Here is a 22,733-nt window from a genome sequence, read left to right as displayed (position 1 = left end):
CTGTTTTCCCTGCTTTGTCTCTGATTGTAGAGATTATAAAGGAAGATGGAAAATTAGAGAAGATTGTCTGAAGTGATTGGCTGATCTTCTCAGAGAATGACCTCGAGTGCTATCCTAACTGATTCAGAGAGGAGGACAAATGCATCTCGTGTCCTACATTGGTCTGATTAGATTAATAAATCAATCCCATCCCCACCCGCCCATCAGGTTTTGCCTGGGCTATTTTTATGAAATGGGTTACAGAAGATCAGCAAAGTATTCCTGATCATTGGCTGATGGAGGTTTGACACGCACTGTTGCAAGAAGTGCCAACCCTGTACAGCACAATGGTCAGTGATGATGATTGAAGATGGTGTTTGGTTGTGGAAAAAGCAGTCGTTTTCTGGAGATGATGCTAAAAAATGAAGCAAAATGTGCAGCTTTTCCCAAATCCTGCCGTTATTAGATAAGAGCTAATCTGCATATATTCCAATTTAGTGCACAGTGTTACACATCAGATGCCTCCTGTTGTGTGACAGGAACAAGCCCGGACCTTAACCTCTCTCTTGTTTTTTAGCTGTCAGTGACAAAGCCTAGGTGTTGAGCAGAATTAGAAATGTGTTTCTGTGGGGTTGGGAATGTTTGAATGATGGTTCAAATGAGGCTTTCTATAGATTCACTTATGACAGCTCATTCTCGAGACATGTCATAAATGGCACTTCTATACACCACATGCTGTATTGTGTAGTTGTTTGTGTGACTATAATTGATCCTGAAATGAATCCATTAAAATACCTAATATTTGAAAGGAAAGAGGAAGGAGGCTGCATGTGACAATAATCTGTTTCTGCAACCAGGTTTGTTGGATACATTTTACCACTGTATCACTTAAAGGCCCTAAAATATATATTTTCTTAATCATCTTCTCACCATGAGTGATGGGATCCCACATGATTTTCTGCCAAAGTTAAAACAGTTTGGGTGATTTCACATGAGAGATTTCTGTTTTTCTTTTTTCTCTCTCTGTGCTCTTCTCACTGGTTTCAAGTGGGCGGGACTTAGTTAGAAAAAGGTGATGTCACCTTCTTGCCATGCACCAATCAGGATTTAGCAACGTTTGAATCTGATGACAGTGTGTGGATTGTTTGGTCCCTGTCAATCAAATGTAATCACACCACATCCACACAGTCCTGATTAAGCCAATTAGCTGAGATGATTTTGACTGTTAAACTCTCCATAAATAATACCTAAAGATGTTTTTTTAAAACATGAATGATGTTATAGAGAAATACTTCAAACAACCCACTGCATCCTGAAATTAATTGCTTTTTCTAAATGTACATGCAGGACAGACATTTTGACAAGAGTTGTGGAAAAAAACTTTTGTTTCAATCAGTGCATCTGTATAATACAGCAATTAAAAATTTCTAGCTCAGGGTGTCGGCTGGCTGGCTGGCTGGCTGGCTGCTGGCCGGTCCAAACTAATAGCCTTCTTTTTGCTCTGCAAATATGTGAATAGCCTCTTCCTCTTAATGAGGGCCAGAATGCATGGTGGATGACCTGTGTCCCCATGCACTCATTATAAAAGCACTGAGTCCTGCAGAAGCTGTAGCTAACGTTCACCTGGCAATTATGACGGCCCAGTGACTGATGGGGAGATCTTCCCCTGTCTGTCCCTCTCTGGAGGACTGAATCACAGGGCCTCGCAGACAACACTTGGAGGCACATCAACGTTGCTCTGTGCTGCCATGCGATCGTTCATTTGGAAACGGTTATGTCAGGCCTTAGTGCTGTTTTTAGAAGCTACCATTTATACAGTAGGGCATGCTGAGCTCAGACTGGACATGGAATATCATGTGGTAGACCACAGGGAGCTACAGGGTAATAGGAGAGGTAGATTTCGCCTGAAACCAGACTGACTCGAAAACATATTGAACCCTGTGAGCTCAGACAATGGATCCAAAAATGGTTTAAAAAAGCTACTGTAGACAGAGTATATTTTGTGTGCAAGAGTGTAAAAATGATTTGTGTTTCATATTCACATTAGATTGTGTGTGATGCTATACAGTAACCCTACCTTGTGGGTGACTAATAAGCTTGATTCAGAAATAAGGATGTTCAATTGGAGGGCTTATTAATGTATTAATCTACTGATAGTGACTCTTTCTGGGGTGAAAATGATCAAAATTCAATTGATCCCCAAGTGTCTGGTTGCTGTGTGAATTTCAAAGCTGCAGTCATCTAGTGATTTCTTGAATAAGTGACATTTGTGCTTTTTAGCGGGGAGAGATATTGCCAGAACAACACACAGCGTCACACTATGGAGTGCAGAAGGAAAGAGAAGAGGGAGAGGGGTGGAGAGAGAGTGAGAGGTAAACTGTGTGTGAGTCAGGTGGTGGTATGTTGTTCGCCCTGCCTCATTATGTGTGTTTGAGAGACGGCGTGTAAGGCCGGGTAACTATGGTGTGGGTGTATTCCTCTGTGGCCATGATCTCAGTAATAACATGAGTGAATTCGGAGTTGTGCATCCTGGTTGCAGCTCTTTGTGCCCCCCTCTAATACTGTGCTGTGAGTGTCAGCAGCTTTCCTGCAGAACTTGTTACCCTGTTAGGATCTCTTGTGTGGAGCATTCAAAGTGGGTGCAGTCGCCTGTGGGGTGGAGAATGGGGTCGTCGGTGGCTGTTAGCACAGGTGACCCAGAGGAACAACCAGTAAATGAGGTGCATTTGTAAATGTCCACTACAGATGGGATGACTTTCCCTTGAACTACAGATATACTGCAGAGAAGAATTAGGAAACAATGGAAATATTCTTGCTCAGCGTTATGAAACTAGAGATAAAGACTGTTATTTTCTGTTCCCATTTTGTTACAGTTATATAAACCAATGTGGTGCTGTCACAAAGAACCAGAGGTCTGTTCATTCTCTTTTTAGAGGCTGAAATGTGGCGTTCAGTCTGATTCTTTGAAAGGCATCATAACATCTTGGCTGCAGTTCCACATATTTGATCACTTGAAAAAAAATAAATAAAAACTGTCAAATCAGGCGAACCCTCTTCCCTCCTCCTCCAAATTGTCTGTCTTTGTAGTACCACTAGGCAACAGTGAGTGCATCACTGGAAACGTGCAAGTGCGCAGGAGCCGAACGGGGAATTATCGAAGGCAAAGAAGGATCTAAGAAGCCAAAAGAGCATCTGGTGGATCTCTACCGCGGAGCCGCGAGAAGCCAGTCGACATTTCTCTAAGAGAGGGGAACAGGTGCCCGAAAAGAGCCCGGCAATCAGCGTCGATGCGCGCAGCCAAAAATGACGACAGTGGGACAGTGATTTTCTTCCTCCGGCTCGTCATTTTCTACACTCATATGCTTGGATGCAATTCATCTCCTATGTATGCAGACCGCAAAGGGAGGACTGGAAACCGAATCATCTCCAACACAAGTGCGCACAGAGACGTTTCATTCTGGAAACCGTTTCCAGCGACTGATTGCGCAAAGACATTGGTGTTTTATGGGCCGCTGAAGGATTTTGAACTTTCGCATGAAAACTTACTTTGTGAGTACAGTTTTGAACAGGTCGATATAGCCCCAACCTTCACGGGCGATGAGTAATCCACGACGCAGCAACTGATAAACCTGTAAAACCCGGACTGCGACTGGCGCGTTTGGATACCTTATCCTGTGCGTCGTTTGTTCTTTATTTTTTTCATATGGCTCCTATCGTCGGGGTTTGTGAACCAGTCGTACATTATTGATATTTCATGGCTGTAGAGTGCACCAACAGTAGTGTGTGGCGAAAGAGGACGGTGCAAGACTAACTGGGGCGAAGACAGCGCACTTTTATCGCCTTATTTCCAACCAGGAGACATTGCGCACGGGCATTCACGACTGCAGCAACTACATCCCCGGACTTTTTTTTTTTAATCATTGAATCCTTTGTTGTTTCCTTCGCTGCTGTCATCGTAGTATGTCTGCACTTCGAAAGAAATTTGGGGACGATTATCAGGTAGTGACCACCTCATCTAGCGGGTCTGGATTCAATCAGCCTCCCCCAGAGAAAAAGAGGAAGAGACAGCGGTTCGTGGACAAGAACGGGCGATGTAACGTCCAGCATGGGAACCTGGGTGGTGAAACCAGCAGATACCTCTCAGACTTATTCACAACGCTCGTAGACTTGAAATGGCGCTGGAATCTATTTATTTTCATCCTCACCTACACAGTCGCTTGGCTCTTCATGGCCTCGATGTGGTGGTTCATCGCATACATCAGAGGAGACCTCAACAAAGCCCACAATGACAAGTACACTCCATGTGTGGCCAATGTCTACAACTTTCCCTCAGCCTTTCTCTTCTTCATAGAGACCGAGGCCACTATAGGATATGGCTACAGATACATCACAGACAAATGCCCCGAGGGGATCATTCTCTTTCTTTTCCAGTCGATCCTCGGATCGATCGTCGATGCCTTTCTGATCGGCTGCATGTTCATCAAGATGTCTCAGCCCAAGAAAAGGGCCGAGACTTTGATGTTCAGTGAACATGCGGCGATTTCTATGCGAGATGGGAAACTAACTCTCATGTTCAGGGTCGGTAACCTGCGTAACAGCCATATGGTCTCCGCACAGATCCGCTGCAAATTGCTGAAAGTAAGTGATGCTACTTTTAGTCGGGAGGCGTCCAGTGTTTTAGTTCTGTTGCCATTGTTTATCATGGCCCAGTGCATGTTTACTGAGAGGCCTCCACACTGACATTTAAGCCTCCTCCTGACTGTGCATGAAACCATGAAGCATTCAGTAGACAAAGCTTCACTGTCATTTCCAAACATTCAAGACTACAATGATGCAAATCATACAAACAGCCCATAAGTAACCATAAGATCAATACGATCCTTGTCCAAGCCACAGCACAGAAGGCTTTTTATCTAGTTCACAAATTATATATTTTGCATAGCTGATTTGCTGAACACAACACAACAATGTGTTCCTACATCAGACCTCAAGAAGAACATGTTCAAATTCTGTGTATCACGCATGACTCTCAAAGTGGTAGCGTGTTGCAACTTGGTGTAAATGTGCTGCTGTCCCATATCAGGAGAACATCATCTATGGATTTCCCTGCTGTCCACCTCCTGGCTTCACAAACGTCTATAGAGAACTCATAAAAGCTTTTTGCTCTACGAAATGCTCGACTATGCAAATGCATATCCACCAATTATCATGGTAACATAGAGGAATACAGTGGTATTGTAGGAGATTAGATGTAGGCTCTTATAAAGTTCAAGGTAAGTTTTACCAAAGACACACTGCAACCACATCCGTCTTTGTTAATTATTAAAACTGTTTCATCATAAAGACAAATAAGCATTCTACTTGTTTCTAGTTGTCCTGACTCAGCAGATGAGTTGAAGACAGATGAATCCAGCAGCATCAAGACATTTAAATCAGCTGATTTCATTCAGTTCGGTGGTACATCAAATGTTGAGGTGGATATTCTTGCAGTGTTGAAGCTTCTTTAGATAGACTGGTGATTGGTCGCTCTGATTGCCTATAACGTGAAAAGCTCACACAAAGGCTCTTGATAAGCCAGAGTAGATAAGTCTGTTAGCCCTTCCTTCCCCCCACCTAACATCTCTGTTTCTGTCTCTTCCTGTACGCTTCCTTAGTCTCGCCAGACGCCCGAAGGCGAGTTTCTTCCGCTGGATCAGTTGGAGTTGGACGTAGGTTTCAGCACCGGGGCAGACCAGCTCTTCCTCGTCTCACCACTCACAATCTGCCATGTGATTGACACCAAAAGCCCCTTCTACGACCTCTCCCAGAGGTCCATGCAAACAGAGCAGTTTGAAATTGTGGTGATACTAGAAGGAATAGTTGAGACTACAGGTGAGTAACCACAAAAAAACATGCATTTTTATAGGCCTGCTGTTTCACTGCAGGATGTTGTATTGTGCTGCAGTATCTTTTTCTGCGACAAATCTAATGAATAATGTATAGGTGATAATATTAATTATCGACCTCTTGATTGCATTTTATTGATTTTTATGTCAAACATGCAGAGGCGCTAATAATAGCAGTGGTTAGCATTTACACATCATAGGTGATTGATCTTGTGTGGCAGGCTTTAAGTGAAACATTTATTAGTCCATGCATTAGAACGCCTTCTGGGTTTCGGGAAGTTTCAAGGTACAAATGAGCGTTGAACGCGTTCAAACTCCAGCAGGTCAGCGTCAGGTTATATACATTTTCTTTTTTTTCTCATCTGAGACAAATTCCATTCCTCCGCCTTTGTGCCCGACAGCTCTTACCTCATGGCTGCTATTCTCAGAGGGGATAATAATTTGCTTTCTAAGGTCCCTTTGGAATTATGGAATTCCTTCCCCACAAGTTGAGTAATGCCCAGAGTAAAATCCTCCACCGTGGTCATTTTGAATTCAACCGTTTATTTGACACAGCTGATGCAGTGTGGGGAGAGCTCCTCCACTGTTACAGAGTGAACGGAGGAGCAGTTGTGATAGGTTGGTTCAGAGGACACAGCATGTGGAGATGTGACAGGGAGGCTTACAGGCTGACGCTGCTGACAGCAATTAGCAAAGATGTTCAGTTCCTAATAGGCAGATTTGATAGCTATTTAGTGCAGTTTTATTAAAGACTCCTTGCAGCTGAGATGTATCTGTCAAACATTTATTCTTTATGACATGCAGCATTCGCGTCGTGTCATTTTGATGAGACTTGACATATTCACAAGCATGGTGTACATGGATGTGTCCCACTACATTTGAGTTAATTATTTATTTAATCGGTTAATAACCAGTAAACATGTGGTGTGATTATGATGTAAACTGGTTGTAAAGTTTGTTATGAGAGTAATTGTAATGTGCTGCTAATCATCTGCTGTGTACATTTTGCTTTGGTTTTAAGGGATGAAATCATTGATGTATCAGCAGGCGTTTATAGTTTTAGAGTGACTGTCACAGAGGCATGTGTCATCACACCGTTTTCATTTGTAACAGCCACAACCTCAGTTTTAAATAAACTGGCTCGGCTTAATTCTCTGGGATTGTTAACGCTCCCGTTTTTTGACTTCACAGAAATGTCTGCGTCGAGGAGCAGTTGCGGTTGTGTGAAGTAGGTGGAAAGGCTGATGTAGAAACAATCTATGGTTAAAAATTTATGTACAGTGAAAGTCTAAATCCTCAGACGCTTTCATTTCTGGCCAATGTAACTCTGTTTCCATGGCAACCGCTCCTTGAGTATTCAGGATTGCAGCACTGCACCTAAACTTAGGTTTTTATTTCTATGGTATAGGAATCATAACACAGTTTCAGTAATATACCGGGCAAACATGGCGATGCTGGACATGAAATGAAATTGCTTTGTTGACAACGTCACCTGGTATTAAAGAGGACCTCTTCTGAAATATGAAAAGCACACGGAGGCGTTACTGTACTACGGAGTGCTTGCCAGAACAGGTGATACAGCAGAGAATGAATAAGATTAAATATTTATGAGGCTTGTTGTTTACTAGTGAAGAAGCTGCCCAACTCACCAGATCGATGTTGTTTTTTTTTGTTATGTGTGAAAAAAAAAAACACTGTCTGGAACACAAGTTAAAATACTCTCGACTGCAGATTAAAGCTGCACAATCACTGGTTTCTTTGTCCTCCCTGCTAACAACTGACACAACGGTGGACCCTTTTTGACATAGTAACCTTTTGTTCCCCAAGATCACAGAAAAAATATTTTGGACTGACTGAAGTTCACTTTACGCACTAGAAAAGAAACAAAGGAGCGTGTCTTGCAACAGAGCACGTAGGAGCCCAGGATTGTTCCATTTTGCTGTAACCTCTGACAACCTCTACATTGTATTAAAAGGCATGAGCTATTCCTCATTCCTTTTGAATAGGAGCCCAAGGTGTTTTTTGATCACCACCTCAGTACGATGCACCTTCCAAATGAGACATGTAGGATGTCTGGTAGCAGCATATTTTCTTCAGGAGTGATGCCAGTTGTGGCTTTGTGGTATCGAGTCGGTTTTCTGACGCGGCTGCAGGGAGATGTTGTGCTGCTGAGGATAAATTGGATTTACATCACGTTGCAATTAATGCACTGTACTGTCTGACTGCTTGCCCTGAAAAAACAGGCCAGTTGTAGGTAAAAAAAACCCCAAACAAGAAGCCTGTGGTAACTAAGTTTTGGTTGAGTTAACAGCAATAACAGGGATAATGTCTGGCACAATAACAATCAATACAAGCAACACGAGCCACATCACTCCCCAACAAGTGTCTTCAGAGTTACTACAGTGTCTTTGGCTGCCGAGCAAATATGCATGACAGGCTCTGTGTGATACTTTGTTGATGTGAATCTCAGCACAATAACACCAAGCTGAGTTACTTGCATTATTTGTGCATTGCAGGCTTGACAATAGAGGAATGTAGTACTGCTAGACGGAATAACAAGTGAGGACTGCAGCCCAGCTGATATTGGATGTTTGTGTATAGTGCTAATACCAATTAATAATAAATGCAATGTATACAAGAAATTCCAATGTTGTCATTATGGAGTAGGATGGAGACAAAAATATGTACATTATGTACCAATTAGATTTTACAGTTGTACAATAAGCTTACTAAGAGTCCGCAGTGCAGTAACATCTAGTGCAGTAACATCTGCTCAGTTTATATACTATTTATTTGCAACTGGAAATACAATATCTGTTTTTAACAATTAAAGCATCATTAAACTTTTTAATTTTTATATGTTAGGCACTCAAAGCACTTGATCTTTGTTTAATATTGAAAAGTCAAAAGTGACTTGAAATACGAGGCACGACATGTTTACTTACTGTTACAGTCCTTTGTAAGATTGTCACTTCTGTTGCTTAAACATAAAGACATGCGGGACTAAGGATGCAAACTCTTTTGTGTCAATGTTCTGCGCTTTGTACACTCACCATCCACCCCGAACACTTCAATACGAGTACCATGCTGTCCATAAATGTATATTTATATTATATTTATCATAATGACATAGTAATAGCATTGCCTGGTAATTTGATGCTGATGATGACTTTGGCTCATCAGCTGATCCAGAACTACTACATGCAGTCTTAAAATACATCAGGAGTTTAGATAAATGTTCCATTAACACCAGCAATGCTGCTCAACATTACAAAGGCTTAAATACCAAGCCAGAGGCAATCTGTTCATTAGTGGAGCTGATTCTCGAGAACCCAAAATAAACTGTAGCTGCCAGTAACAGACGTTTAGGTTCCTCCGACCATGAAACGAATCAGCGTATTGCAACTAAATTTATTTCATGATCTTCAGTGTTGGATTTGTACAGGATGCAGCTACACCACAGCATGGGCACTTTTCAGATTGGATAAATAATAACTAACAAAGATAACCCAGCAGATGATTCATTTCACGGGGAAATCATTTCCATTACAGAACAGAAAGAAGTCTGCCAGTCTGTCCCTTCAATTCTGTGTAGTGTTCAGGGTCTAACATGGTGGTAAAACAGTGTTCAGATCTTCACGAGCTCTGAAAAGTGTTTTTAAAGTCACTCATCAGCTATGAAAAGCAATGATTCGTGAGCATAAACTGTATCATCAGCATAAACCTTTTTTCTTTTCAGACTGATGTGACTTTCATGCAAATGTGCGGAGCGTGATCATTACACTCGCTGTGAAATTCATAAAATGCTGCAAATAAGTCATATTTAGAAATGTTAGCAAAGTTGACAAGGTTTTTAAGGATTTAGAGGCGTAAAGTTTACTTCATGATAAACTCAGCTGTCTTGGTGTTCATTTAAAAGCTTGTATTTTGCTCAGAGTTTTCAGTTCGACTTTATTTCTCTCTTCTGGTGACACAGCACATTTGCACTGCAGGCAAACACTCGCTACTTACTAAGCTAACTAATAATCTGTGTTTGTATTCTCCACTGAATGTGTGTTGTACACGAAACACAGCGTCACATATCCTCTCCTGATTTGGCTGAGAGGCAAATCATGGCAAAAAGATCAAAAGTGCTCCGTCTTCTCTTTGATAAAGTCGTGCGTTGATTTTTGATTGTTTTCAAAGATTTCTGTCAGCCCCCTCTTTTTTATCCTGCTACACGGCTTTCCTATGATTCACTGCTATGGAATAAAAAATAGAATATCCCAGCTATCTGCTCATTTTAAAATGAGTGTGGGTGGCAGGGGGTTGGTTGCATATAGACTGGATCAACTGGTAATGTTTATTCATGTGTTTTTGTGTGCATAAATGCAGTATGTGACTGGAGAGAGCAGCTTTGAATAATAAATCGCCTACCTGTATGCTCGATGTTTGAAAAGTGTGTCTTTTAAATTAAGTCTGTCTTTAGACCTGTGTAGTAGTAAAGTTTTATCATAAATATTATGATTTTAATTTATGAACATAGATTTATGGTCAAATATATTAATAATAATAAAAAAGTTATTACCTGACCTGTGTTGTGTAAAAACAAATTAGTTATGTAATACTATCATCATAGCTTTAATTAAGTTATTGTTGTGCAACAAATATACATATAGTGTATATTTAGAAAATGAAATTAAGAGTAATAATTGCATTGATGCAGACTCTGTCTAGTAGTAAAACCAGCCAGCATAATTAATTGGAAACATCTATTGCCACTGATTAGCAGAGCAGCCAATGTCATGGCCCGATCTGTGTTTTATCATCGGCAGCAGTAATTGAAATGAAAATGGAGAGCTTTCTGTTGTAGTGCAGGCCTAATAGTTTCAATCATATGAGTGAGAGGCCGCTGCCCCGGAGGTCCGGGGTTGCCTGCCGTCGGGAGCTTCAGAGCTCAGGTAAACGCTGGCACATGAGTGAACCCCCGGATACGAGCCAACTGTGAAGTCCTCTGGAGAAACTGACTGTAATTCATTCTGAATCATTACGCCGAGAGCGCGTCTTCTCTTCCTGGCGTCGTGCTTTCTGCCACAGCCTCGCGGGTCAAAGGGTTAAAGTGGGTTCAGTGGGGGAGTTAAAGCTGCAGATCAGGTGAGAGCGGGAGCTTCCAATTAAATCTAATGTGCTCAAGGTGAGAGCTCCACCTGCGTAGTGATAAGCCACGCGTTGGATACCTCACAGCGCTCTTGTTAAAATGTATTTCATGCTTTCGGTTCATTTGACTCAATTAACAACACATTTTCCAACTACCTGCCTTGAATATTTCAGCATGACAAACATGGGAGATGTTTGCAGTGCCACGAAGACGTGTAGTGATGCATGAAGTCTGGATCTGAATGCAGTAATATACTCATACACTTTCCTGCTCATATTTATTTAAACTGACAGTATGCTATTACTATTTATTATGTTCATCAAACTTCCACGAGTGGTCGAAGTTAAATAAGCACTGTACATTTGAATTAAATTTAAGGTAGTTGTACTTAACATGAGGAGTCCCTTTTTCTGCTAGTTTTTACTTAAACTCCACAACATTTCAGAGATGAATATTGTACTTTTTACTCAGCTACATTTCTTTTCACAGTTGTAGTTTCTAGTTACTTTGAAGATTAAGCTTTTACATACAAACCACATGTTCATTTTATAGAACATGATGCACTTTTGTAGAAGAAATGACCAGTAACAGTATATCATATAATTATATTAGTATAATTAACAGTATATCAAGTAGTTAAAATTAGCTCCACCTTCAGCTTATTCTGACTTTTGAAACTTAAAGTAAATTTTGCTGAAAATACCTCTGTGCATGTACTTCAGTAAGACTTTGAATGCAGGACTTTTACTTGTAGTACTATTACATTGTGGTACTGCAACTTTTATTTGAGTAAAGGATCTGAATACTTCAACCACAGGGTTTTACACGTCAGAAATGTATTTCTTTCTGTAACAGTAAAAGCAGCATGAGTAGATTTACTGATTGACTTTTTACAGGCTACATACGGTACATACATTTGCAAGGAATGTTCACAATATCATGATCTGTATAATGTAATACCATCTATTACAATAGTGCTGCCATGAATAATAACTTTGTGTCGCATTAGTTTCAGTTTTATGAGGCAGACTGTCAGAGACTCGATTATTGTTGTTTTACTGGATTGTAGTAGATTGTATACAGCATGCACTGTACACCGGGGTTATATTTACAATGTCAGCTCATCACAACAACAAGAAAAAATCACCCTCAAAATCACCATAGAGATTAGAACGCCTCACATAGTCTAAAAATGAACTGAACTTTACAAGCTTCACAAAGATTTGTTGCAGGGTGGTTGGATTTGATTATGTTACATTATAAAGGTGTTCATGATATTTTGTCCAGCCCCTGTATATTGGCATCTGCTTAATAACTGCTCATTATGCTCTGCACAAAGGCAGCCTGGTATTGCTTGCATTGAATAACACTGAAATTAGCATAACTAATTTTAGATAAACAAACAAGAGTATTCTAGGAAGGCATCTGTGAGATTTACCCCTCATGTCTACTGTACATACAATAATTGCACTGGGGATGAACTCCACATAATGGGCATTGCAGCGAACCAGCTATGACATCCTGGATTCATTATCCCTTTTAGATGAACTGTGCTGGCTTCCCAAGGGGGAGCACGGTAATTGTGTCTTTAGGGATTTGTCAAGTCCCTGTTGGATGGCAATAAATCACTGGCAGAGGAGGTGTGGCGGCAGACCTGGGGTGAACCCGTGTGACGAAAGCACCAGAAATGCATCCACCAACGATGTCTCAGTCTTCTCGTCACGCTACGACGAGTTAGAAATAATGGACAAGGTCTCACTTGCCTTTGTGCATGCCATGTTGTTATGAGAAGGACTATTTTTTCTGTAGACTTCAATTTTAACCCCTGTCTAGATGGAGGATGGACACTCAGATCAAAGCGTTACACGTCAGTAATTTAGGTAATATGGTGGCTCCACTTGTTTTAAGAGGTTACAAGAAAGGTTGTGCACTTTCAGTGTTGGTCACTGGCAGCATTGATTGGTGGAGCTGCGAACGTCCCTGAAGACCAGGTGAATCAATCCTGCGGCCAAAGAACAGAACCACATGAACATGTTTTTCTTAAGGCTTGTCTTCTAGCAAGACCCTCCTCTGGGATCTCTCCCTCTGTTTTTGTCACTCAGACGTGCTCGAATTTACTGGAATAATCTGCTCTCCAGCTCAAGTGACAAACTTGAAAAAACAATAAGGACGCTTTCCTAACAGCGAGTTACTTCTCTTTAGCACCATCTAAGTCTGAGATCTCTAAAGGCTTAAAAACCTCTCTTTTGTCTCCCCCTTTCAGCTGTAACTCCTCTTCATGACTTAAGTAGATTTAATAGCCGAGATCAATATGAGATTACAGCTTTCACTCATTCAGTCTGTTTTATGGGAAGAAAATGGTTCTATGATCATTTCTGCACTCAATATATAATGAAGAGAAAATTATTCATAGCCCCAGTTGGTTTGGACACATCCACAGTATGATTTTCCCAATATGACCTATGGTAGTTGTTTGTCCTAAAGGAAATCCATCGATTGCCGTTTTGCTCAACTGGTTCCCTTACAGCAGTATTCAGTGCTGCCTTCTCTTGGTAAAATGTGCTCTCCTGGCTGTGTTAATGGCCTACGGCCATATGTTCCTCGAGCCTGCCTGACACCCCACCTTGTGTGGAGATGGTTGGCAGCCCCTGCTCCTATTCCCTTCCCTTTCCAACAGCCTCCACACTCAAGCAATTGCCTCAGCATCCAGGCTCTCCCCTCCCCCACAGCAGTGCACTTCCCCTGCCTTTTCCCTCCATCAGCTTCCTCCTTGTTCTCACTGCTCAGCCGGTGCTGTACGGGTGAAATAAACCTCAGAGCTGCAAACAACTGGAAGCCACCTTCACACGTAGATCACACACTAAAACAGTGTTTAACAGAGGGAGGGGACTTATTTCCCTCTTTGGAAAAAAAAGTCAAACTGTGAAAACAGGTCACTGAATGCTTGTGGATTTTTCTACACTTTACCACTTGATGGTGGTCACCATAGAAACAGATGATCAGACAGGACTTGTGGCCACAATAGCAGTGTCTGTATCAAAATGAGATTCCTTTTCAAATTCTATTGTAGGTACAATTTGTTCTGGCCTTTGTAACATTTCATTGAAAAGAATAACAAAAAGCCAAACCACTAAGAACCGTATTATTCAGACCTGTAAATTGAACTTCCCTCTCTTCAGTAAGCTTAAACACCAAGCATCCTAATATTCCCCTCTTCTTCTCTTCTTCATTACCATATTCAGCGCTGCAGCTTAATATGTTGTAACACAGATCCTAAAAAGAAGCCAAAGGGGAATTCTGCTTCCTGTTTTGCAAAATGAAGAAAAGGATAATTGTCTCCAATTAATTGTTGTTTCCTCACAATCCAACGATACAGCAAAGGCATTTTGTGGATAGGCCTTGGCCGCAGCGAGTGCCCGACAATGAGATCAGGAGGAATCTTGGACGGTGCTGTGTAGTGGTGGTGCTCTGTGTGTGCAGCGTCCAGATTCTCATGCTTGTTTTTGCTAGCGTTTCTCTCATACATAACACTTGAGCTGTTTCCACAGCCGTGATAGACTGTCAGGGGACTTTGCTGACAGCAATGCACTGGTGAGGGAGTTTGTATGTGTGTGTGTGTGTGTGTGTGTGTGTGTGTGTGTGTGTGTGTGTGTGACCATTTGAGTGACTGAGTGAAGGAGAGAGCCAGACAGACAGGGAGAGAGAGAGGAGGAGGGAGGTTATTTGTGATTTTGTCACTAAATAGGAGGTTGCAAAGAACTCTTTGACGCCCACCTCTTCTTTTTCAGTGACTCGCATTGTGAGAGTTCATTTGAAGTCATTTGAATAAACCTTCATTTTCACATAGCCGTCAAATTTGAGTGTCATTTGCTTGGTGCCTGTGGGTCGTTGAATCATATAATAGCAGCAGAGCTTCCCCCCCCCCCCCCCTCTAGATTTAGACTCTGCCTAGATAGTTTGACAGAGCTGCAATAAACAGATCTGTGCTCTCAGGTCTGCCCATTGACTTTACTCTGTCCTCAGTGTGTCAAGTGCAGATCTGCAGCTGAGAATCTGACTGAGCCAGGCACCAAACGGATATGATCCTCCGGCTTCAACAACCTGGATGAGCTTCTTTTAGACGACAGAATCTGTGAATACCACTTAGGGTTTTCTTCTTTCTTTTTTTCAGCTACTATCAAGAAACACTGGCAGGCTGCCTCTGAGTTTACAGTGCTTTTCTATTCCAGCCCCCAAAGAACCCATTTTATCTTTGCTGTCACTCCGCTGACTCTGCGGCTGCTTCACTTTGTTAGACCAGAGAAGCAGCCAGCGCTGTGCTATCAAGGAAAAGAGCATTTATTTAGTCTCAAGCTGAGATGGCTTTTTGGCATCTAAATCCCAAAGTTTATTCTTTCTGCCTCTTTGCTTCTTTTTTTTCAGTCCATAACGGAATCAGCTGTGAATCTGTGAAATATTACATACACTGTACAGCGGAGATAGAGCACCTGTAATCTCCAGACACACATCACATCTCAGTGCTGTGTCGTCATTTCCAAAGTCTGCCTCATTTTTTTAAAATTCCATTTGATTTTCTTGTTTGGATTTTGGAGAATTCATTGAAGAACATGGTTGCTGCTGAGATGGCAGAAAAAGCCTGTGAAACACCTGCACACAACGATGCAGAAAACGTTTCTTCTCTGATTTTCTAGGTTCTTTCCCCTCTGAGATTGACCTCTAATGAGATGCATTTTTCTTTTTACATCTGTCTTGAATTTGTGGATTCAGCAGAGGATTATTCTAATGCCGCTCATGCTGTCACATGGATATTGCATACAGTACGAGAGCAGTGAACTGCCTGCAGAACTTCAGTGATGAGGGACTTCTGAAGGGATTTCACACTTGTGTAGAATGAAGGTAAACATTGGACAATCAGAAAACATCAAGAATCCCACATCCTGTTTACTGGAGGCAAAAACTGTCTATATTTTCTTGTTTTGCTCGGTGTTGCGCTTTATAAAAAATACTTCATGTCAAGAAAGTTATTTGCTAATCATTTGATTGTAATTCTTATTCCACTTTTAGATTTCATTCATTTGTATACAATCAAAAACAATTATGGCAAAAAATGAAATGTAGATGTTAAGGTGAAATGAGAAACCCTAATCCATCTGAAAAGACAGTGAGACAGTAACAATATGATAAAACAGAGAGATTAAGCTCAACGGTAAAATGAACTACAGTATGTGTAGCTGGACCGTTACAACTACAATGAATAGTTTTGCGTTTGATATTTAAGTACATTTTGCCCTAATACTTGTTTCTGTTACTTATATTGTGTTTGATGTTTTGGGAGCAGCGGAACAAGCTGTAAACACAGCATTGACATATTTACACCTCATAAAGTTGTTACAGTGAATGTGTTAACAAAGAGTTGGTTAATTATATCTCCAGCAGATATGGAGCAACATTAGCATTTGTTCATAGTTGTGTTTCTGGCCACCTGGCGAATGTTAAGTCCACTGTTCACTCTCCTTTTAGCTCTGTTGAGGTTTAAAGGTCTCCGCCAACTCCTGAGGGAAATATCTGACTCCTCTATGTTCACCAGCTAACGTCGTCTGTCTGCTGTTTGGTGCAGAGCAGGTAGTGTACAGTAGGTTTATCAGAACTGTTGCTGGAAATGACTCTGATGAGAGCAGTGAGAGTGAATCAAAACAATGAAGTTGTGGGCCGTAAAACCAAAACAATGAAGCCGAAAGATGTTAAAATGCTCTGTAGAGCTGAGCTGTAGAGACAGAAACTTTCTGTGGGTTGAATTGCTACTTTTACTTGGCATTTCTTCCACCACTTAGGTTGATTGATTATTTTGAAACACAGGGATCGATAGCAGATAATAATTTGAACTGAGCCTTCAAATACCCTCACATGTTGATAAGACTGCCAGCATGAGAGGCAGTGTAGTAATTTTGTAATTTGTAGAATCATTATCTGGGATTTTTTTCGTACAACTGGTGAGAAATATATATATATATATATATATATGTATATACACACAACAGTGTATATAAAGTGTGTTTATTTGACCATGTATGTACTGTGTTTAGTGTATGTACTCTCTGTACTCCTCCGACAGAGATTCTGTAACAGGGGTGGTACAGAAGCTCATATTGTGCAGTTTTAGAAGTGTAATATATCCATAGAGTTAAACATTTCTCTCCTAATGGGCTGAGTGAGGAATCGTCTCCTCGTCGATTCCAATGATGTTTTTTCTCCCTCCTGGTTTCTTCCTCTTTCCCCCAACAGAGCTAGTGTGGTTTAACGGTGCATTTTTTATTTTTTGTTCATGAGTTGAAGAATGAAGGAATCTGGTTAAGTGTTGATTTGCTCTTATTTTGTTGATTCTGGTTGGGGCTGTAACAAAAGATGATTGTAATCATCGATTCATCTGACAGTTACTTTCTCTGTAAACCGATCTTTTTTTTTGGTTTAGAAAATGTCAGAAAATAGCTAAATATGCCCACCGCAAACATCCAGAACCCAAGCCAAGTAGTAGTATTCAAGTAGTTAGAGAAGCAGAAAATCTTCACCTTTGAGAAATGGAAACCGGCAAATTTTTGGCATTTTTGCTCAAAAAACATTTAAACAAGTAGCCTATTACAGTGGAACAGTGGAACCGCAAGGTTCCCTGTGAGGTTTGACCACCCCTTCTCAAAACACAAAATAATCTTAAAATAAAGATATAGACAGGTGTACCTAGTGCAGGGCATAAAAATGAGTAAAGAAAGTGATCTGAAGTTGTGTGTGAGCCTGTTTGGTTTCACTTTTTGACATACTGTTGACTGTTGTTACCAACAACCCTAACTGGCTGTGACAACACTGCACAACACACATCTGAGGTGTTTGATGTCCTACAGTTGCATGTTTGCAGCAGCAAACAGCAGCAGAAATGGGATAGGATATTCTTTTTTCTCTGCTGCGTGTGTGTTTATGACAAAATGCTCATGTGATACAGAATGTGATGCCATGAAGATGACACAGATATAAAACACTGCAATATACTGTAAGAGTGATAGATGATAGAGGAAGAAAAAATTGCTCTGTGCTTTAATAAAGTTGATATTTGTAATGTGAGCTCTGGCCTTCACTGATGAGAAGTCACCAAAATATACAATTTATCCACTCTGAGCTGTGGTTTGGTGTTAAAAGGTCACGTTTCAGTAACAGTAAAAACCATTTTGCTCTGACTTTGGAGCCGTATGGATGAGTTAACCCTGACCTCAGTGCAAAATCCATTTTGAGCCTTTTTTTTTTTTGCTGTCATAATCTAAGAGAGAGACTCTTGTTTTGTGTTGTCATTGTTACTTTTGACCAAACTCAGCAGTGGAAAGGTTTATGGCTGTCGCATACACACATTCCTACAGTTTTGTTTCCATAGAAACACTGAGTCCTGGGCAGGCGTTTATTTTAGAGTTACATAAGCCTTTACCAGTAATACGAAATACACACCGACATGGGTATTCTCATTTGACTGGAATCCTATTTTAGGAATTATATTCAGTAACTGTAGAAAATTTCGATATCTTTATTGTTTTATTCTCGCTCTATTTTTAGCTGTTTAACTGTACTCTGTTATCATCATGAGTTCTCTGTCATATTCAACATATTCTTTTACACAACGTGTATATTTCTATCACAGATCAAACTGTGTTGTGGCCTCTGTGAAAGTCGAGGCACACAGTTCATAACCATTGCCTGTGTCTGTTACACTGTGTGCCATATGACTGTGGGTGTTGCAGAACAGCTGGTCTATAGCAACACAAGTGTACATATGTGATGCAACCGTGTCTAGAGTTGCGCTTGGCTCAGGCATCAATCCTTGAATTATCTATGTTAATTAAATGTATATTAATGACCATGATTAAGTCTAGTGCCATTGTTAATTTTTGAAGAGGGGCACCGTTGATTAGACCATCTACATCAGTGAGATTTCTTCTTTTTTCTGAGGTTTGAGTGGCTATAGAGGAGGAGGAACAGGTTGAACAGGGATTCAGCCCCCAGGCCTGCAGGGTTCATGGGTTTCCAGAGGTCTTACAGCAACTCCTACACCATCTGCAGGAACAATAGAGCATTATTAATAGATGTAAGATGAAGCTATTTGGGTCTTGTGTATTACTGTGGCAACCTTTTGCCTCAGGCGCAATTTCATTTCACTTGTTCCAACCTTTTTTCCTCAGTCCTGCATGTACTGTATGGGTGTCGAGTTAACATTGCAGCATTGACTGTACGATTCAGTAAAGCAGGTACTGTATGGCTGGCTGCTGGTGGTGATTAAGTAGCTGTTATGAAACCAAAACAGAGCGCATTTTACACCCCATTTTTCTCAGAATCAGTGTATGTAAGCCTGTTGATGATCAAATGGTGACTATGTTTTGGCTGGAGGCAGCTTAATAGGCTCACAATGCAATAAGATTTCCATTCACACTTAACTCTCAATCGCTTTGGCCCTAAAGTTCTCATTAGCTTCGCCCGCTTTATTCACTGCAGCACGCTTCCATATGCCTAAAGGCTACGGGACTCTGAAGCAATAGTGCAGAAGTAATACTTTGAATACCCCAAACGCACTTGATGTTCAGTCTCTTGCACATCTGCGATTGTGTACAGAGCTGTTATCAGTGAATTATTTTATGACCTTGGGATTCGGGCGGTATCACAGATGCCTCTAGTTTCGATGATGACATCCTCGCAATCAGCAGCGGTGTCTCACTGTGAGTGCATGCTTCGTCTTAGTTTGAACCCAACTGTCGCTGCTAGAACAATATTAAGCTGGTAATTAAAACATGTGATAATAACCTACTGCAGTCACTGATTTCCTAATGGATTTCAACAAGTCTTAACATGAGTGCCCCCAGCCATTTCTCTATGTTAAAATGAGGGTTTTTCTGGACTGATATAACCAATTTAGTGGCTTGTTTTAGATGTAAACCTAATTACAGATTTTCTATGCTCACTTGCAGTAAGAAATGAAATTTGTTTTTTCAGCCGATTGTTAACTATGCTGAGATGGATAGGGCTTTGCTGGAACCAGAGTACTATGATATAATGCACAGGCAGCCATGATAGCAGCTGCTGAATAATGGTGATGAGTAATCACTAATAAGCATGCAATAGCTTTGCATAGAAAAAAATGTTGTTGATCATCAAACCTCATGATTTTGCTAATTGCATTAATTTGTTTCTGAGGACGTGAGGGGAGTTTTAAGCAGGGATTTAATTCAGAGTCCCCTGTGAGGGAAATTTTATTCAGAGTGTATCATAATCTGCTATCTTGTGCCGAGTGGAGCATCGTTACGAGTACACACACAAACCCAGAGCACACGAAAAAGGATGTTTTATTTTAATTCGTAATCTCCAAATGACAGAATTTAAATTGTCACACAAACGTTTTGTGTTTTGGATTAAATTCCCTTTGTTGTGTTCCAAAGAAATTTTAGCATGAGCTAGACCTCCTGCAGCCTTTGCCTGCAGCTGTTACTCCTGTGGGTTTGCCTCTCCAGCAATTTGATTATCTTAATCCTCTATCTTTTGTAGCTACTAGCCAAACTTAAAGTGTGGACTGAACTGTTAAGTAGCACAAGAGGTGGTGTGGAGAAGACCTGCGTTTTCTTACTAGAAGCACAGAATGTTATGGGTTGTTATCTGTCAGTGGTCGGTCTTCACCTGTTTTGTATGCATTAGTGTGGAACCTCAGGTGAACAGAAAAAACTATGAAAAAAATGAAAAAGGAAAAAAATATATATTGATATCAGATTTACTCTGTGAATCGACAGCTCCTTTTGAACAGTAATATCAGATTGACTTGGGTCTTTTATCATTAAATGATTAGCCATTATTACAACAAAAAAAAACCCAGCAGAAATTACTCATAAACGTTTGGATGCTGAAAAATTAATTACGCTTTTTATTAATTAATTATTAATTATTATTATGTAGGCAGCTGGCTACTTATTCATTGAGGCACTTTTGTCTGCAGTATTGTTTGCTTTGAGATCTGAAAATGGCAAGAATCCTGGTGAATGCCGTTCTGTTGATTCTTATGGAACAGCACCAAGCATATAATTAAGTTTTGTTGTTTAATATGAACATGAAACATTTCATCTTAAAAAGTTAGTCTCTACTGTGTTGGGCAACACAATGGCAGGTGATTTGCCATCATTTTTTGAAGCCTCAAAGATGGCAAGGAAATCGTACAATTCCTCCAGTCGATTGTCTTCTCTTGATGTTTCTTTCTCTTTGACAGGGATGACCTGCCAAGCGAGGACGTCCTACACCGAGGACGAGGTTCTGTGGGGACACCGCTTCTTCCCGGTTATCTCCTTGGAGGAAGGCTTCTTTAAGGTGGACTACTCTCAGTTCCATGCCACATTCGAGGTGCCCACCCCTCCATACAGCGTGAAGGAGCAGGAGGAGGCCCTGCTCCTCTCCTCGCCCCTCATGGCTCCGTCCCTGTGCAACAGCGGGGAGAAGAACAGCTCTCTGGACTGTCTGGAGACCCTGGAGGACAATGACAGCACCACCAAGCTGCCCACCAAGCTCCAGAAGATCACAGGGCGGGACGGCCTGCCTAAGAAGCTACTAAGGATGAGCTCCACCACCTCAGAGATGACTTACAGCTTTGGAGACCTGCCCATGAAGCTGCAGCGAATCAGCTCTGTTCCCGGTGTCTCTGATGATAAGCAGGCTGGTAAGGCCTCCAAGATCAGCTCAGAGCCCATGAGTAAGTCAGTGGCGGACTTACCTCCCAAGCTGCAGCGACTGGCTGGGGGAGGAGGGGGCAGGATGGACGGACACCTGCCGCCCAAACTCAGAAAGATGAATTCAGATCGCTTTACATAAAGCAGGCAACGTATTTTAACTTATGCCATCCACCTTTTTTCCCCAAAGTCCTTGTACTATTCCTAATTTATTAATGGACAATATTCTTATATTAAATGAAATGTAGAATATGTGCACAAATACCTTATATAAAGTAGGGTGATGGAATTGAGCACATTTGTCTCCGGACGTAAGTGTACATGCTAATGATGAAAGACCTCTGATATTTTTTTTAGGATGATGTACAATTAGCACAATCTGGCATGTAAGAAACAGCGCATGTAGAACAGAATCTCAATAATTTCTGGCATGACATTTATTGATATATTATTTTACAAAAACAATTTCATTAGTGAATTTACTGACAGTGAAAAATTGCACAAAGCCATATGATTTATGACGTGGAAAACCTACATTACATGGTTCTAATTTGTGGTGACGAAAGACACATACATTTGTTTTGAGTTGATTGCTTTTGTTGTTTAATGTAAAATTGTGGCAATGTTATGTTAATTGCATGCTCCTCTTATTGACTTAGCTATACAAAGGTAATAGACAAAGATGTTTAGCCTTAACTATATTACCTTGTTTCCATTTTCATGTTTGTTCACAGCTGGATTTTTGGTATTTCATATATAGACTATTTTGCCATGTGCAATTTTATGACTTTATTAGTTGATCAAATGCAGAATATGTTGCTAGATGATGCATTTTACATTTGAAAATGCATTATTGGCATCATATGACCTGTCTGGACTGGGCACAATGCTACGCAATTTTCACTTGCTTATTAAAGTAACACTTAAGTTGAAAGAGTCAATACTTTGTATTTGATAAGCACAAAGCAATCATAATATAATACCCTGTGATATTAGAAAGCA

General features: G+C 40.8%; 1 protein-coding gene across 1 annotated transcript; it reads left to right on the top strand.

Annotated features, from left to right (window-relative positions):
• Positions 1–3,939: 3,939 nt before the first annotated feature.
• kcnj3a (potassium inwardly rectifying channel subfamily J member 3a) lies at positions 3,940–21,873 on the top strand. The gene is made up of 3 exons (XM_070914023.1): positions 3,940–4,617; positions 5,634–5,850; positions 21,278–21,873. Exons 1-3 carry the CDS (start codon positions 3,940–3,942, stop codon positions 21,871–21,873), a joined length of 1,491 nt encoding a protein of 496 aa, XP_070770124.1.
• Positions 21,874–22,733: the final 860 nt, after the last annotated feature.

Source organism: Enoplosus armatus, chromosome 11 (genome assembly GCF_043641665.1).
Source record: "Enoplosus armatus isolate fEnoArm2 chromosome 11, fEnoArm2.hap1, whole genome shotgun sequence".
NCBI classification, from domain to species: domain Eukaryota; kingdom Metazoa; phylum Chordata; class Actinopteri; order Centrarchiformes; family Enoplosidae; genus Enoplosus; species Enoplosus armatus.
This window is presented reverse-complemented; position numbering and strand designations above follow the sequence as displayed.

Coding starts and splice junctions, on each gene's coding strand:
- kcnj3a (XM_070914023.1), top strand. CDS start 3,940: ATGTCTGCACTTCGAAAGAAATTTGGGGACGATTATCAGGTAGTGACC. Junction 4,618..5,633: donor TCCGCTGCAAATTGCTGAAA/GTAAGTGATGCT, acceptor ACGCTTCCTTAG/TCTCGCCAGACGCCCGAAGG. Junction 5,851..21,277: donor AGGAATAGTTGAGACTACAG/GTGAGTAACCAC, acceptor TCTCTTTGACAG/GGATGACCTGCCAAGCGAGG.